Source organism: Somniosus microcephalus, chromosome 1, assembly GCF_052327205.1.
Source record: "Somniosus microcephalus isolate GS21.2 chromosome 1, FLI_Smic_1.0, whole genome shotgun sequence".
NCBI classification, from domain to species: domain Eukaryota; kingdom Metazoa; phylum Chordata; class Chondrichthyes; order Squaliformes; family Somniosidae; genus Somniosus; species Somniosus microcephalus.
The window spans coordinates 100,388,582-100,406,472 of NC_140987.1; the positions used below are offsets into that span (position 1 = coordinate 100,388,582).

At 44.4% G+C, this 17,891-nt stretch overlaps 1 protein-coding gene across 2 annotated transcripts in view; it reads left to right on the plus strand.

The window, feature by feature from the left end:
* The window catches only part of zng1a (Zn regulated GTPase metalloprotein activator 1A), a 104,520-nt gene that overhangs the window by 16,881 nt on the left and 69,748 nt on the right, over positions 1-17,891 (plus strand). For both annotated transcript variants that reach the window (XM_085984365.1, XM_085984370.1), the window contains exons 3-5: positions 904-990; positions 1,461-1,557; positions 9,858-9,949. In XM_085984365.1, coding sequence (XP_085840491.1) covers positions 904-990; positions 1,461-1,557; positions 9,858-9,949 — 276 coding nt within the window. The remainder of the gene's footprint in view (positions 1-903; positions 991-1,460; positions 1,558-9,857; positions 9,950-17,891) is intronic.

Sequence of the window (17,891 nt, forward strand, 5' to 3'; positions counted from 1 at the left end):
ATAAATGTAACTAATTGTTAGTAGCCACAACACTCCTGATACTAAACAACCTTTGAATTAAACTGTTGCGCAGTAATTTAATGTCAGACTGACAAGGAAGCAGTGAAACAGCACTAACATGACAGCTGCCACTCATTACTCATGATCCCTTTAAGTAGCGTCCCTGGAACCAGCATCCGCCTGCTTGACTCCTCCTCCTCCCTGTCGCTGTCGGGGCGAGGCGCTAAGGCAGGGGGCCACAATAAATTTTGCAGATCGGGTGCCCAGTGTGCTTTGCACGCTCACTGACATCATGATCTGCCTGGCGCTGAGGTCCCCAACGGTAACTCGTAGTGGCGACGCTACAGGGGGGCCGGATTTGGAGATTTGCCTCGCCCCAACGCTACTGTATCAGTGCCCCATTAGCGCCACCGCCAGGCGCTAACTGAAGGCGCTAACCAACTGAATTTTTCCCCCTAAGTTTTTAACTATAGAACTAAAATAAAATAGATTATAGTATAACTAATTCTTTTTGTGTGAAATGTATTCCGTTGCTTTTTCTCAGTCTTTGTCCCACATAACAAAACTGTTGTCCCTTATACTATTAAGTGATAGTCACGGATTGGATTCTCTTTGCCCTGGATGTTCCAGAGCATCCACTTCTCTGTTGGTAAGAATTTTGGAGCAACTAATGGAATAAAAAAGTAAACTATATTGGATCTGTGTGAGGCTAAGTATAAACTATAAACCTGGAATATATCGCTATGCAAAAATGGCCTTTAAGTCTTCAGAATTCATTGTTAATATAATGTGGAACAGCGTATACATTGCTAGATGTATATGTATATGTGGCCAAGAATCCTATTAAAACATTTTTGTTCTTTTAAGAGTAAATACCTTTAGTATTTATTTGTATTTTGGCAGGTGCTGGTAAAACAACTCTTCTGAATTACATTCTAACAGAACAACACAATAAGAGGATTGCAGTAATCCTTAATGAATTTGGTGAAGGTAAGAGATGTTCTGAATAAGTGGACAAGATGGCATCTGAGCGAACTAATGTATGATTTTAGACTTGTGGATAAAAGGTGGTGAGGATATTTGCACCAGCTAATAGCATGTTGTTCTCCTACATCATGCTTGGCATTCACAAGGAATATTGGTAGTCTATGAGGAGACAATGAATATGCCTTTTGACATAATCTTAGGCAGGAAGTAGGTGAATAGGGTTAAAGGAAAATATGTTAGGAGGAAGAAGACAAATAGTCAATGGGCTTTGAAAAATGCCTTGATTGTCAGTATGTGTCCCAAAACTCTCAATTCCTGAGCAGGTTAATGGTGAAGAGTAAAAGATTATAGTTTGTCATTCAATCATGGAGTGATTATTTATTTAACAACTTGCATTGCCTTTGCAGCTTGATTAATAATAGTACAATTTGTAATACTGTACCTACAAGAGAATTCCAAATCTTGTGTTGTAGGGAGTGCACTAGAGAAATCATTGGCGGTGAGCCATGCAGGAGAACTTTATGAGGAATGGTTGGAGCTGCGGAATGGATGCCTTTGCTGTTCAGTGAAGTAAGATTTTTTACGTTCTTTGACATACAGTGTGTACCTTTTTAATCTTCATAGAAAAACAGAGGTTTTCCGTTGATGTTCACGATGCCCTAACTGTATAAGAGTAGGATCCTATAATATGCAATTGGCAAACAGATTTTTTAAAAAAATACATTTCAAATTTGCATTCAACAGGGCTGACTGTAATTTAAAGGGACATCCCACAACAAATCTGTTGAATTTCTGCACATTGCATGTAGTATGATTTTTTTTTGCCCAAGTGGTGCAATTTTGCATAAGAAGTCTTGGAGACAAGTGAAAATGCTGGTTTCTGAGCCAATCTGAGTGTTGACAAATCCATTGCTGCAACAAATCACTTGTGCTTAATATGAAAGAAGAAGAAAGAACTTGCGTTTATATAGTGCCTTTCACGTCCTCCTGGCATCCCAAAGCACTTCACAGCCAATTGCTTTTGAAGCGTAGTCACTATTGTTATGTAGGCAAACTATACCATTTTATTGCTATGTAGGGAGCCAAACCAGGTTTGCCTACACCTTCCTGACTATGTAAAGAGCAAAATTGGGTCATTTCATAATGATTAGATACGTTTAAGGCATTGTGAGGAATTTAATTGAAACACGATTGCAGTCAAATACACACAAGAAAGCATAGTGTGTAAGCCAAAATAAAAACAGGAAATGCTGAAAATAGTCAGCAGGTCAGGCAGCATCGGTAAAGAGTTGTTCAAGCTTGTGATCCTCGACACCTGAAAGGAAGGAAACAACATTTTTTGTTCCGATGCTAGCTGAGCTGCTGAGTATTTCCAGCGTTTTCTGTTTTTATTTCAAATTTCCGTCTGCTGTATTTTGTTTGTAGTGTGTAAGCCACTTTTTTGACACACACAAATCCCCTAAATATAGGAAGGCACAATTTACTTACTCATACAGGATCTTTACTAAACAGCATTTGAAACTTGATTGCAATTTGGTGGAAAATTTATTTGGAAATGGTATCTGAGAAACCTCTTTCCTTTAAAGGATGATAAAACTTTTGAATAATATCCCAAGAAAGTAATAGAGAAAAGAAGTGGGGTTATTTAAAACGCAAAAAGATCTCCTAACAGGTGAGTTAATATGTTAGAGGTACGAGCTTTGATGGTCTTAATGGGCGTTATGAAACATCGTCCCTGAATTTTATTACGTCCTTTTATATAGATTTTATTATGGGGTACATGATATTCAGATGACAGTAACTTTTGGCAATGTCTTGATGCATGTAAGTTGTTAAACTTATAGTCTGATGACTATTAAAAAAATCTTTCACCTGTCTTGAACTGCTGCATGTAGCAAGATTTCATTCTGTGTCTTTCGACTGTTTAAAATGCTTTAAAAGTTGTAATAATGTTTCTGAAATCTTGTACATGCAGTATTCTGTATGGCTTCCAAAAAATGGAATTTGCTGAAATAGATTTCCACCCATTTAATTTGTCGCATTATTCCATCACCTACACTGTTCATTTATCTACAGCTTGAAGGTAAATTAAACAACTTATTAAAACAATGTAAGCATTTTCATAGGATGTTTTATAATGCCAGTTTCTCACTCTAGCAGATACCCAGAAGGTATTTGAGCGCACAAAGCATGTTTGAAGTAGAGCTTGATGGCAAAGTACCATTCCCCTACTATTTCATCTCTGCTTCATGTATCTCATGTTCTCCCTTCCCATATTATATTCTCCACTCCACTTCTAGTATGCATTAGAATTTCTCTTTCCTACCTGCTCTGGCTGGCATTTACAGAATTAATACATAATTTACAACAAATATACATTCCTTTTCAGGCACAAAAACCCCACAGGAAAAGTGGCCCAACCGTAGCTAACGAGATGTTAAAGATAGTAATAGTTCAAAGGAAGAGGCTTATAATGTTGCCATAAAGAAAAGTAAGCCTGAGGATTGGGAGGAATTATAATGTGGAATAAGGAAATGGCAGAGAAATTAAACAAATACTTTGTGTCTATCTTCACGGAAGATGACGCAAAAAACTTCCCGGAAATAGTGGAGAACCAAGGGTCTAGTGAGAATGAGGAACTGAAAGAAATTAGTATTAATAAAAAAAAGTAGTACTGGAGAAATTAATGGAGCTGAAAGCCGATAAATCCCCTGGACCTGATGGCCTACATCCTAGGGTTTTGAAAGAGGTGGCGATAGAGATAATGGATGCATTGATTGTCATTTTGCATTTTTCCATAGATTCTAGAATTGTTCCCGCGGATTGGAAGGTGGCTATTTTAAGAAAGGAGGGAGAGAGAAAAACGGGGAACTACAGACCAGTTAGCCTGACATCAGTAGTAGGGGAAATGCTAGAATCTATTATTAAGGACGTGGTAACAGGGCACTTAGAAAATAATAATAGGATTGGTCAGAATCAACACAGATTTATGAAAGGGAAATTGTGTTTGACAAATCTGTTAGAGTGCTGTAACTAGCAGAATAGATAAGGGGGAACTAGTGGATGTGGTGTATTTGGACTTTCAGAAGGCATTCGATAAGGTGCCACACAAGAGGTTATTGAACAAAATTAGGGCTCGTGGGATTGGGGGTAATATACTAGCATGGATTGAGGATTGGTTAACAGACAGAAAACAGTAGGAGTAAACGGGTCATTTTCGGGTTGGCAGGCTGTAACTAGTGGGGGTACTGCAATGATCAGTGCTTAGGCCTCAGCTATTCACAATCTACATCCATGATTTGGATGAGGGGACCAAATGTAATATATACAAGTTTGCTGATGATACAAAGCTGGGTGGGAATGTAGTTGTGAGGAGGGTGCAAGGAGGCTTCAAGGGGCTATAGACAGGCTAAGTGAGTGGGCAAGAACATGGCAAATGGAATAAAATGTGGAGAAATGTGAAGTTATCCACTTTGGTAGGAAAAATAGAAAAGCAGAGTATTTTTTAAATGGTGAGAGATTGGGAAATGTTGGTGTTCAGAGGGACCTGGGTGTCCTTGTACATGAATCACTGAAAGTTAACATGCAGGTACAGCAAGCAATTAAGAAAGCAAATGGTATGTTGGCCTTTATTACAAGAGGATTTCAGTATAAGAGTAAAGATGTCTTACTGCAGTTATATAGGGCCCTGGTGAGACCACACCTGGAGTATTGTGTACAGTTTTGGTCTCCTTACTTCAGTAAGGATATACTTGCCATAGAGGGAATGCAACAAAGATTCACCAGACTGGTTCCTGGGATGGGGGGATTGTCCTATGAGGAGAGATTGAGTAGACTAGGCCTATATTCTCTAGAGTTTAGAAGAATGAGAGGTGATCTCATTGAAACATATAAAATTCTTACAGGTCTTAACAGGGTAGATGGGTGGGGAGTCTAGAACCAGGGGTCACAGTCTCACAACAAGGGGTCGGCCATTTAGGACTGAGATAAGGAGAAATTTCTTCACCCAGAGGGTGGTGAATCTTTGGAATTCTCTACCTCAGAGGGCTGTGGAGGCTCCGTCATTGAGTATATTCAAGACAGAGATCGATAGATTTTTGAATATTAAGGGAATCAAGGGATATGGAGATAGTGGAGTTGAGGTAGAAGATTAGCCATGATCTTATTGAATGGCGGAGCAGGCTCGAGGGGCCAAATGGCCTACTCCTGCTCCTATTTCTTATGTTTTTATGTTCTTGTGCTCTATTTGCCTCCTAAAGTAACGCTGGTCCATGCTACTCTTGCTCTTGTAAGAGGAAAAATTTAGCAAGTAGTTTTGGGTAATAGAGCTGCCCCATCCTCCCTTGTGCACTTGTTTCCTTTGGTGTCATTTATAGGAAAGGAAGCAAAAACAGTTGTGACATAATTTATTCTTTTCCACCTTACCCTACAGGTCCTGTAGAATAGTGATCCTTTATTAAAGCAACAGAATTCCAAAAAAAAGCTCGCTGTTCCCATGATAGTGAGTAGTGGTAGCATTCTCACCTCTTGGAAAGTTATGGGTTCATGTCCCACTCCAGAGAACTGAGCACATAATCTAGGTTGACACTCTAGTGCAGTACTGAAACGTTAAATTGAGGCCTTGTCTGACCTCGGTGGGCATAAAAGACCAAATGGCGCAATCCAAAGAAGAGCAGGTGAGTTCTCCCAGTGTTCTGACTAACTCCTGAACTAACACAAACAGTTAATCTGGAGCCCTCGGTGCCCTTTGTGGGATCTGTGCGCAAATAGGCTGCTGCGTTTATCTACATTAAAACAGTGATTGCACTTCATTGGCTGTGAAGCACTTTGGGCGTCCTGAGGATGTGAAAGGTGCTATATAAATAAAAGTTTTTTTTCTTTTTTAAATACATTGCAAATGCTGTATGGTGCTTCGGCAAGAGCTATGTTTGAACCCTGGGATTAAATTGATTCTGAAAAGCTAACTAGTCCTAGAGTGTCCTCGCTATGGCCCGCAGGTTATATGCAGCCTACAGAACTTTATTTTCTATTTTCACTTATACTTCACATAATGTTGGGTTCTTTTTTATTTTCACAGGCTGATAGTTTGGAAATGTCTGCGCTCGGTACTACTCCATCCTTGAGAGAGAAATCCTAAATATCCCCATGAGGGAGCAACACAGAACAGACCTTTCAAACTGTTGTGCCTGCAAAATAAAAATGATGTGCCTATGGCTTATAAAATATAATCAGCCAACGTCTAATAGAATGGGAGCAGTGAGGCTGAATGTCATGAAGTGAGGTTACATGTGAAGACTCTGGACAGTGAATCTGAAGAGCGGGAGAGAATGGGAGCATTGAGCCTGAACATCGGCCAAAGTGTATTAATTAGGTGAAATAACAAGGCGGGAAGGGACAACAAATCTGGGTGAGTCATGCCGTTGGTTTTAGAGTGTGAAAAGTTTAGAAGTGATCTTGAAACCATTGGTAAGCAGCAGTACTAATATATGGAAAATGTAAATCTATATACTTACTGATTTAGGATATGACAAAGTGGAACACAACATGAAATCAGTTGAGTGAAAGACATCTTCTCAAAATCACTACTGAAAAGATGACCGGCATATAGAATAATTGTAATATTATTTTCCATCATTAATCGCTAGAGCCATCATTGCTCTATTGAATAAAAATATCAACTTTGAAGTTTATTAAAAGATGCTGCAATTTAATTGGGCGCAGAACAGGACATGGTTGACTGACAAGTGATAACATGAGACAAAAGGAGGCATGATGAGAGAAATTGAAGAAATAAAAGACCTAGACAAGATGCTGAGGATGTGTGAATAGTTAGAGCAGGTTAAGTTGTTAGAGGTGCAGCATGAAAACCTGGCTCCAGTGGCCCAGGAATCTGGTGGAAGAAAAAAAAAGTCAGCAAATACAGAAGTCTTCGGAACCCTAATATAGGGCTCCACCCCGTTTCAGAATGTGGGAGGTTCATGGAACCTCCTCCTCTTGTCAGATTCCAGGTTGTTCATCACTTTTTTGACCAGGATGAGGCCTGGTAGTGCTTGATGTAGTCCAGCTTGATATGGTGATAGATGGTTAAACCTGTTGTATGCAGATCTGGTCCCTTGGGCTTGAAGAAGTGAAGGTGGAGGCCATAGCAGGGTGAATTAGCAGAATGCTAGCTGGGAACTGTTTGTGGGAACAAGACATCAAAGGTGGAGGAGAGAGAGTGTTCCCCTTTAATTTTGTTTTGGGTGCGCGATCCCTTTCATGGGCTGTGCGGCCCATTCAAATTTCTGCACGTGTGGTTTTTCCATTCAAAAGCCGGAGAGCCAGCTGCAGGGGACCAGTTGCACAGCTTAAAGGGATCATTGGTTTACAGCTGATAGCTTGCTAGGCCAGTCCAGAGGGCATGACCAGTCAACCACATTGAATGAGACGAGATTCATTTGTAGGCAGGCCTGAGTGTGGGTAGTAGCCCACATGAGATTTTCCAGCTGTCTCCTGTGCTTTTAACATGTTGCTGTGACTTCTGCTTAGAAACCTGGGTTGTTCTAGCCACAGTATCAGTCATCTGATGAAGCATGTTGTGTTCAGTCACAGGGAACCTCAGGTTTGGTGTACTTGGGTCATCTTGGCTGATGGGCCACACCATATGCCTCGGTGCTTTGGAGTAGCTTCTAGTTTTTGCAGGACTAGTTAGTTTAGAGTGGTGCTGTGCATTGTCTGAATTGTAGGGCATGCTAGTGCTGTGCGTTGTCTGAACTTGGGATGTGTTAGCGCTGTGCGTTGTCTGAACTCTGAAGGGTTATGCTTGCAGTGCCACTATACATTAGTAACTATCCCTGCATTGTTGAGCAGAGCTTCTGCACTGCAGGCCTCGAGCCTGACTGCCACTGATTGGATCAAATTACACTTTCCAGGCAGAATGCTGAGTGACTGGTGTCCAATTACACTGCCTTTGTCTGTACAGCTGTACACTACATTACCCATTGATGCATCCTATTTTGTGTGGTGTGTATACATATTGAAAATCAACACCTATTCAGGAGGAGTAGTCACTGTTTTTGACTCTCTTAAATATCATTTACTGGTTTTAGCCAGGGGCGTACAGTCAACCACTTGAAAGAAAAGAGAGCAATTACTGAAGGTTTACAATATTAGATTAGAGATATCTTGATATTTTGATTATATATTAATGATGTGGACTTGGGTATACAGGGCATCATTTCAAAGTTTGCAGATGACATGACACTTAGAACTTCAGGAGGACACAAACAAACTGGTGAAATGGGTATATCTATGGCAAATGAAATTTAAAGCAGAGCAGTGGGAACTAATACATTTTGGTGGGAAGAATATAAAATAAATGGTACAATTTTGAAGGGGGTGCAAGAACAGAGAGACCTGAGGATGTATGTACACACATCTTTGAAGGTGGCAGATCAAGTTGCTTTTTTAATGGAATCTTTGGCTTTATTAATAGAGGCATAGAGTACAAGAGCAAGGAAGTTATGCTAAACCTTTATAAAACATTGGTTAGACCTCAACTGGAGTATTGTGTTCAATTCTGAGCATCACACTTTAGGAAGTATGTCAAGGCCTTAGAGAGGGTGCACAAGAGATTTATTAGAATGGTACCAGGGATGAGGGACTTCAGTTATGCGGAGAGACCCGAGAAGCTGGGGTTGCTCTCCTTAGAGCAGCAAAGTTTAAGAGGAGATTTGATAGAGGTGCTCAAAATCATGAAGAGTTTTGATAAGGAGAAACTGTTTCCAGTGGCAGAAGGGTCGTTAACCAGAGTACACAGATTTTAGGTGCTTTGCAAAAGAACCAGAGGCGACGTGAGGATTTTTTTTAATGCATCTGGAATGCACTGCCTGAAAGGGTGGTGGCGGAAGCAGATTCAACAATATTTATCCAATTCCCTTTTGAAAGTTATTAAAGGGAAAAAAATTGCAGGCCTCTGGAGAAAGAACAGGGCAGTGTGACTAATTGGATAGCTCTACCGAAGAGCTGGCACAGGTGCGATGGCCCGAATGGCCTCCTTCTGTGCTGTATCACCGGGGAACTGGAAATGGTGCGGGGGGAGTGCGTAATTGAGGAATCCAGCAAGGCTGGAGACATGGAGGTCGTCGAGGTTCGTTAGAATATTGTTGAGTTGCCTCTGACCGGAATCATCAGACCCAATCTGCATATTTAAAACAGGACCCCACTTCCTTCGTGCAGGTGTCCTGCTTGCCTGCTCAAAAGAGCAGGTTAACATGGGGACAGGCCGGGAAGCAAGCAGGACTGGTGGGGGTAACTGACACCCATTACTTTAACTGCCACCTCCCAGCCTGGTTTCCACCAGGTGGGGCAGTTAAAATCGGGGCCGAGGTTTCAGGCAAACCAGTCTGGGACGCAAACCAACGTTCCATGATGCAATAGAGATGTGAAGGACACTGCCACAGTCTGGTAGATTAGTATCAGCTGTGGGGTTTTTTTGTGGCTTGATAGTAAATATTCTTTGAGTGTGTGAAAGTATTTGAAGATAATGCAGCAAGCAAACAATCCTGTCATAAAGTGTATGATTGAATCCACTGTGCTCAAATTGGATGTGTTTAATGTGGTAAACCACTGTTTGTATTCCACTGTGTACATGCCTCGGCTGACTCCTCCCACAAGTCCTAGTATAAAGGTGACTGCTCCCCAGCCCCTTTGTACTCTGGACCGGTCGACCACTCGAGGCAGACCTTCATTCTTTTGTTAATAAAAGCCTTGTTACTCTCTTAACTCTCAGTCTTTTATGAGTAATTGATAGCGCATCATTTATGAAGTTATTTAAAGAGCCTTGGTCAGTCCTGGATGCTAAGATTTTTAAAATATATTGTTCCACATAGAGACAATGGTTTGAAGGCGATCGAAAACCTCATGCAGAAAAAGGGCAAGTTTGACTACATTCTACTGGAAACTACTGGATTGGCTGATCCAGGTAATGGCGCATTGAAACAAGGATATAGAAGACAATGTCTGATTTTGTTATTACATCTTCTGTTGGAACCATGACCACTGATTCACTCCCAAAATCGCACAGTTAATAGTTGGGTGAAATAAATTATTTGCTATGGAAATGTGTTTTTTTAAGTGGCGTTAAAAATTTATGGCCTGTTTATCTAATTATTAAATACTAGCTGGGGGGGGGGGGCGGCCCTGGCGTTGCCAGGACTTTTTGGGCCGCGCGATTTACGGCTGGGCGCTGCCGCTCCCGTGCTCTGTGTCACTCTTTCCCTCCCTGACCCCCTCTCTGTACTCTCTTTCTTTCTCTCTCTCTCTCTCTCTCTCTCTCTCTCTCTCCCCCTCTCTCTCTCTCTCTCTCTCTCTCTCTCCAATTCCAATTCAAATGCTTTATTGGCATGAAAGTTTACAGAGAACCATATTGCCAAAGCTTACATAGCAAAAAGGTACAGTTTTCCAACATTCTGTAGGTGTCAATCGATTTGACATTTGTTGGGTACATACAATATTACTTTTAAACAATATTAATTTTAAACAGTCTTTCTACTTCATTTGGTACGTTCAATATTAATTTTAAACAGTCCTCAGGTTGTGACATGTTGTTACATATTTGGCCTCAAGGTATGGTCTGTCTCCTTCTCCTAGGACTAATCTCAATTTTGACAGGTCATCCAATTCCTTGAAATCTGGGGTTGTTTGGCTTAGCTTGTTGAATAATATGTTTCTTGATGTGTTGAGTTTTTCGCATTTTAGGAGGAAATGCATTTCTGTTTCAACCTCGCCGGCCAGACATTGATCGCATATTCTATTCTCTCTAGGCTGCCAGGATTTCTTGTATCTGCCTTTTTCAATTTCCAGTTGGTGGTCGCTTAGTCTGTACCTGGTGAGGGTCTGTCTCTGTTTTGTGTCTCTGATGGTCGTGAGATAGTCTGCCAGTTTATATTCTCTTTTTAGGGCCCGGTAACATTCTAATCTGCTTTGGCTTTCGGTTATTTTGTTCCAATGTTCCAGGTAGGTTTCTTTGCATTGTTTAATGATTTGGTTCACTCGGATTGGTGTTTGGACGGCTGTGTTGGTCTGGGGCTGGTCAGGGTCCGGCTGAGTACTTAGTTTCAGTAGCAGCTGACTCGGGGGACTCTTTTCTGGGTTTAGCTCTTGGGTCTGAAAGGCTTTGAAATGAAGGGTGTCTGGGGAGCTAGATTTGAGGTGATTTAGGAAGTTTAGTGCTCGTTTTTGGATGTTTATTATCAGTGGGTATCTGCCTAGTTCGGCTCTGCATGCATTTGTTGGCGTTTTTCTTTGGGTGCGAAGGATGCTTCGGCAGAATTCTGCATGTAGGGCTTCTATTGTGTGTTTTTCCCATTTAGTGTAGCTTTGGTGATTTAGCGGGCCCCATACTTCACTACCGTACAGTGCAATGGGCAGGATTATGCTGTCAAATATTTTGAGCCAGATTTTGATTGGGATTTGGATGTTGTAGAATTTTCTTTTTATTGCATATGGGGCTCTTCGGGCTTTTTCTTTTAGTGCATTCACTGCTATGCTGAAGCTCCCTGATGCTGTAATAGTTAGACCAAGGTAGGTGTAGCTCATAGTGTGTCCTATAGTGGTATCACTGAGGGTAAACTGGTATTTGTTTTCCTGACATCTGGGCCTTTTTTGAAAAATCATGATGTTGGTTTTCTTTAGATTTACTGTTAGAGCCCAATTTTGGCAGTATTTGTCGAGTAGGTCTAGTTGTTGCTGTAATCCCTGTTCTGTGGGAGACAGCAGAACCAGGTCGTCCGCATAGAACAGGGATTTCACTTCTCCATCTCTCTCTCTCCTCTCCCTCCCTCCCCCTCTTTTGGCACCCGGGGAAGGGCATTGAAAATTGTGTGGGGCCTAGTGCTGAAGGCCCGGCCGGGCTCTCTGGCCGAGACGGACCCCAGCTGAGCTCCCGGTGCGTGCGGCCACCGGGTCGCGCGGTTTACGGCCGGCCGCTGACGCTCCCCCGCCCGCTCTGTGTCTCGGGCCGAGCGGTTGTGAGGCCTGGCCCGAGTGATCCTAACTCACCTCCTGCTCCCGGAGCCGCAATGTGGGGGTTTGTTTGGCTGGTGCTGTCGCTGTGGGGATGAAAAAAATGGCGGCGAAGTTTCGGGAGGCTGCCGGATTAGGCCCGCCCACAAGGAATGAAACGCCCCCGTGACGCACCGATTGGTCAACCATCACGTCACTCAACGCTAATGAGCGGATTTTGTCCGTTTTTTGTATACTGTCCGAACAATTTTTGTCTGACCAAAAAGTAAATACGCCTATGACACTCCCCTGATCATAACCTTTCTTTTGATATAACGTGTGTAGGTACGCTCTATAACTTTTGAGTGTATAGCGGACAAACAGACAAACCAACAGCGAGGAGTTGGTCAGTTGAAGAGGGCATCGACTTCACTTATTGATTACAGACTTCCAAGGATACTTTTCCGTTCACTTGTGAACAAGGCCCTTGCCATCCATGAGCTTATCATGGATGTTTGCATCGACATCATGGCCCTGACGGAAACTTGGTTGAGGGGTGATGACACCTTAGCCTTAAATGAAGCCTCCCCACCTGGCTATACATTCCACCACTTGCCCTGCTCAGACCACTGTGGTGGCGGTGGGGCGCTCATCACCAAATCACACCATGGTCTATCACCAAATCACACCATGGTCTATCCCCCTACTCCTCCGGCACTTTTTCCTCCTTTGAGCATCTCCCCTTATTCCACCCCTCTCATCTCTCATTTAAAATTCTCCTTCTCTACCACCCACCCAAGTACCATGAAATTTTTATTACCAAGATATCTTCACTGCTTTCCTCCCTCAGTCTCTGCACTGAGTGACTTCTCATCCTCGATGATTTCAACCTCCATCTCAATTCATCATGCTCTCTCTCGACTAAGTTCACTCGCCTCCTATCCTCCCTTAATCTCTCCCTCCATGTAAACTCCCCAACCCATATTCACGGCCATCCCCTGAACCTTGCCATCTCTCGTGGCCTCGCTACTCCCATCGTGTCAATCGCAGATAAGGCCATCTCTGACCACTTCCTCGTATCGTTCTCCACCCACATCCCCCTTTCACCCACCCCTACTTCCTTCTGTGTCCGCCCCTGGAAAAACTCTCTCTCAACTCTCTTACAACTGCACTTATGAAATCTCAGCTATCCAGCCTCTGGTCCTCCATTCACCACATTTCTTCAGCTACCGATCTGCTCAACCACACCCTCACCACCACCTTTGATGTTCTAGTCCCTATTAAAACAATTACACTCTCTCACCCTGGCTGTTCCCCCTGGTACGGCCCTCGTCTTTGCTCACTTAAGTCCAACGGATATGACGGACAACTGGTTTAGCCATTCACCGCCAGATCTGGCTGAACCATATAAAGCATTATCGGGTCCTGCTCTCGTCTGCCAAAATTGCTCACTATTCCAGAATCATTCTGGAATGCAAAGATAAACCCCGGCTTCTATTCTCAAACTGCTAACTGTCTTCTTAAACCCTTCTCCCCTGCCTCCTCCACCCTCGCCTCTGTGTGAGGAGCTCATGGACTTCTTTGTCTCTAAGATCGAGACCATCCATTCAGCTACCTCTGCCACTTCCCTTCTTCCCCTAGCCCACCAGGCCAAACTTCTTCTAAGGTTCCCCCCCTGCCCTAGCCCTGAACTTGCATCTTTCTCCAGTTTCTCTCTGATCTCCCTTCGTGACCTCTCCGCGCTCATCTTGTCCATGAGACCCACTTCCTGCTCCCTCGACCCTATTCCCACCAAACTGCTGACTACCCAACTTCCTTTACTGGCTCCCATGTTAGCTGACATTAACAGTTCTCTCTCCTCAGGTACTGTCCCCCTCTCCCTCAAATCTGCCGTCATCACCCCTCGCCTCAAAAAAACAATCCTTGACCCCCAAGTCCTTGCAAACTACCACCCCATCTCCAAACTCCCTTCCCTCTCAAGTCCTTGAACGTGTTGTCGCCTCCCAAATCCATGCCCATCTTTCCCGCAATTCCATGTTTGAATCCTTCCAATCAGGTTTCCGCCCCTATCGCAGTACCGAAACGGTTCTCATCAAAGTCACAGATGACATTTTTGTAACTGTGACAAAGGTAAACTGTCCCTCCTCGTCCTTCTTGCCTTCTCTGCTGCATTTGACATGGTTGATCATCCTTCAATGCCTCTCCACCGTCGTCCAGTTGGGTGGGACAGCACTCGCCTGGTTCCATTCTTATTTATCTAATCGTAGCCAGAGAATCACCTGCAATCTCTTCCCGCTCCTGCATCGTTACCTCTTGGGTCCCCCAAGGATCTATCCTTTGCCACTCCTATCTCTCATCTACATGCTGCTCCTTGGCGACATCATCCGAAAACACAGCGCCACCACATGTACGCTGACGACACCCAGCTTTACCTCAACACCACTTCTCTCAACCCCTCCACGGTCTCTAAATTGTCTGACTGCTTGTCCAACCTCCAGTTCTGGATGGGCAGGAATTTTCACCAATGAAATATTGGGAAGACCGAAGCCATTGTTTTCGGTCCCCGCCACAAACTCCGTTCCCTAGCCACTGACTCCATCCCTCTCCCGAACATCTGTCTGAGGCTGAACCACACTGTTCGCAACCTTGGTGTCATACTTGACCCAGAAATGAGCTTCCGACCACATATCCGCGGCATAACTAAGACTGCCTATTTCAACCTCCGTAACATCGCCTGTCTCCGCCCTTGTCTCCGCTCATCCATTGCTGAAACCCTCACCCATGCCTTTGTTACCTCCTAGACTTTACTATTCCAACGCACTCCTGGCTGGCCTCCCACATTCTACCCTACGTAAACTTGAGGGCATCTAAAACTTGTCTGCCCGTGTCCTAACTCTCACCAAGTCCCATTCACCCATCGCCCCTGTGCTCACTGACCTACATTGGCTCTCGGTTAGCTTGCGGTTAAGCAGCGCCTCAATTTCAGAATTCTTATCCTTGTTTTCAAATCCCTCCATGGCCTCGCCCCTCCCTATCTCTAATCTCCTCCAGCCCCACAACCGCCCACACCCCCCCCAAGATATCTGTGCTCCTCTAAATCTGCCCTCTTGAGCATCCCTGATTTATAATCGCTCAACCATTGGTGGCCGTGCCTTCTGTTGCCTAGGCCCTAAGCTCTGGAATTCTCTGCCTAATCCTCTCCGCCTCTCTTTCCTCCTTTTAAGACGCTCTCTTTGACCAAGCTTTTGGTCACCTGCCCTAATTTCTCCTTCGAGGCTCGGTGTCAAATTTTTTGTCTTGTAACACTCGTGTGAAGTGACTTGGTATGTTTTACTACGTTAAAGGCGCTATATAAATACAAGTTGTTCTTCCTTCATATTTTATAATCACTGACGCCTGCAGTTCATTTTGCATTCCTTTCTTCCCTGAAAACTAATTTGGGATCCCTGACTTTCCCAATCCCCAAATTCACATTTAGATCGACTTTGGACAAGGAGTGACTTTTTCCATGGGCAGATCGCTCTATGCCATCATAATAGAGAAGTTGCAGCGGCAGAGTCTCGAGAGGAGAATCAAACAACATGGCAGAGGACAGAAACCCACCCAGTAGAGGCCGCACTGGTCCTACAAGGACCTGTCCGAAGAGTTGTGCATTTGATGGCTGTGCCTCTCCATCACGCAATTTGCAAACTTGCTCCACTGCCGCAACTGCTCTGTCTGTGGCAATTAAAGTGACAATAGCTCTCAACTTTTATTGTTTTGGAGCTGTCAGGGCATGTAACTTGCAGGTGTCGGGCCACCCTCTTTCATCGAGCAGCCAAATTCATCCACTTCGGCATCACCCCTGAGCAGCACAGGCACAGAGCTAGGGACTTATACAGGATACCTGGATTCCCATGGGTGCCACGGCATGCACATGGCACTGAAGACTCCAACTGAGCAGCTACTGACCTGTAAATAGGAATGGATGCCATTTCTAAGTCGTCCAGCTTGTCTGTGATGCAAACCAGGCCATGTTCTTACTCGAGGCATCAGAGTGCAGATTCTGCTGTATGTTTTCATTGACTGCAGCAGCAGCAAATCTGCTTTATCTTCTTCTGCCCACCCAGCAAAGGATACCACAGCAGACCTCTTTCACTCACTCAGTAGGACTTTGCCATGAGGCATCACTTGAGTGAAGGTATCCACCTCAATTAACTGCTTCCTTTCCAGAAATATTATCGTAACCATAAGTTCTTAGGCGGAACCGAGGATGACTTGCTTCCACATTAAAAATGAGTTCTCAGGCGACTGATGAGTCCAATGTGGGACCTACAGTCTCTGTCACAGGTGGGGCAGACGGTGGTTGAAGGGGCAGGTGGGTGAGATGCTTGGGTTGACGTGTGTTGCTTGCGCTTGGCTTCCACTTGCTCCCGGTGAAGAGACTTTGTGTTCGGCATCTTCCCGGGTGCTTCTCCTCCACTTTGTGCGGTTTTGGGCCAGGGATTCCCAAGTGTCGGTGGGGACATTGCACTTTTTCCAAGGAGGCTTTGAGGGTGTCCTTGAAGCGTTTCCTCTGCCCACCTGGAGCTCTCTTGCCATGTCGGAGCTCTGAGTAGAGCGCTTGTTTTGGGAGTCTCGTATTGGGCATGCGGACGATGTGACCCATCCATCGGAGCTTATCGAGCGTGGTCAAAGCTTCGATGCTGGGGATGTTGGCCTGAGTGAGAATACTGACGTTGGTGTGCCTATCCTGCCACTGGATTTGCAGGATCTTGTGGAGGAAGCATTGGTGGTACCTCTCCAGTGCTTTGAGGTGCCTGCTGTACATGGTCCACGTCTCTGAGGCATACAGGAGGGTGGGTATCACTACTGGTCTGTAGACCATGAGCCTGCTGGCGGGTTTGAGGTCCTGGTCTGCAAACACGCTCTTCCTCAGGCCACCGAAGGTTGCACTGGCACACTGAAGGCGGTGTTGGACTTCGTCATCGACGTCTGTCCTTGTTGACGGTAAGCTCCCGCAGTATGGAAAGTGGTCCACTTTGTCCAAGACCTTGTCGTGAATTTTGATAGTCGGGGGGGCAGTACTGTGTGGCGGGGGTAGGTTGGTAGAGGACCTTTGTCTTAAGGATGTTTAGTGTAAGGCCCATGCTCTCGTACGCTTCGGTGAAGGTGTTGACGATGGTTTGGAGTGCGCAGACGCAAGCGTCGTCTGCATACTGTAATTCAACGACAGAGGATGGGACGACCTTGGATCGGGACTGGAGATGAGGCAGGTTGAAACATAGAAACATAGAAGATAGGAGCAGGAGTAGGCCATTCGGCTCCTTGAGCCTGTTCCGCCATTTAATGAGATCATGGCTGATCATCCAAATTCAGTACCCTGTCCCTGCTTTCTCCCCATATCCCTTGATCCCTTTAGCCTTAAGAAATATATCTAACTCCTTGAATATATTTAATGAATTGGCCTCGACTGCCTTCTGTGGTAGAGAATTCCACAGGGTCACCACTCTCTGGGTGAAGAAATTCCTCCTCATCTCAGTCCTAAATGGCTTACCCCTTATCCTTAGACTGTGACCCCTGGTTCTGGACTCCCCCGCCATCGGGAACATCCATCCTGCATCTAGTCTGTCTAGTCCTGTTAGAATTTTATAAGTTTTAATGAGATCCCTTCTCATCATTTTTCTAAACTCTAGCGAATACAAGCCCAATCGACCCAATCTCTCTCCATACGTCATTCCTGCCATCCCAGGTATCAGCCTGGTGAATCTTCACTGCACCCCCTCCATGGCGAGAACATCCTTCCTCCGATAAGGCAACCAAAACTGCACACAATACTCGAGGGTGTGGTCTCGCCAAGGCCCTGTACAACTGCAACAAGACATCCTTGCTCCTGTATTCTAATCCTCTCGCTATGAAGGCCAACATACCATTTGACTTCT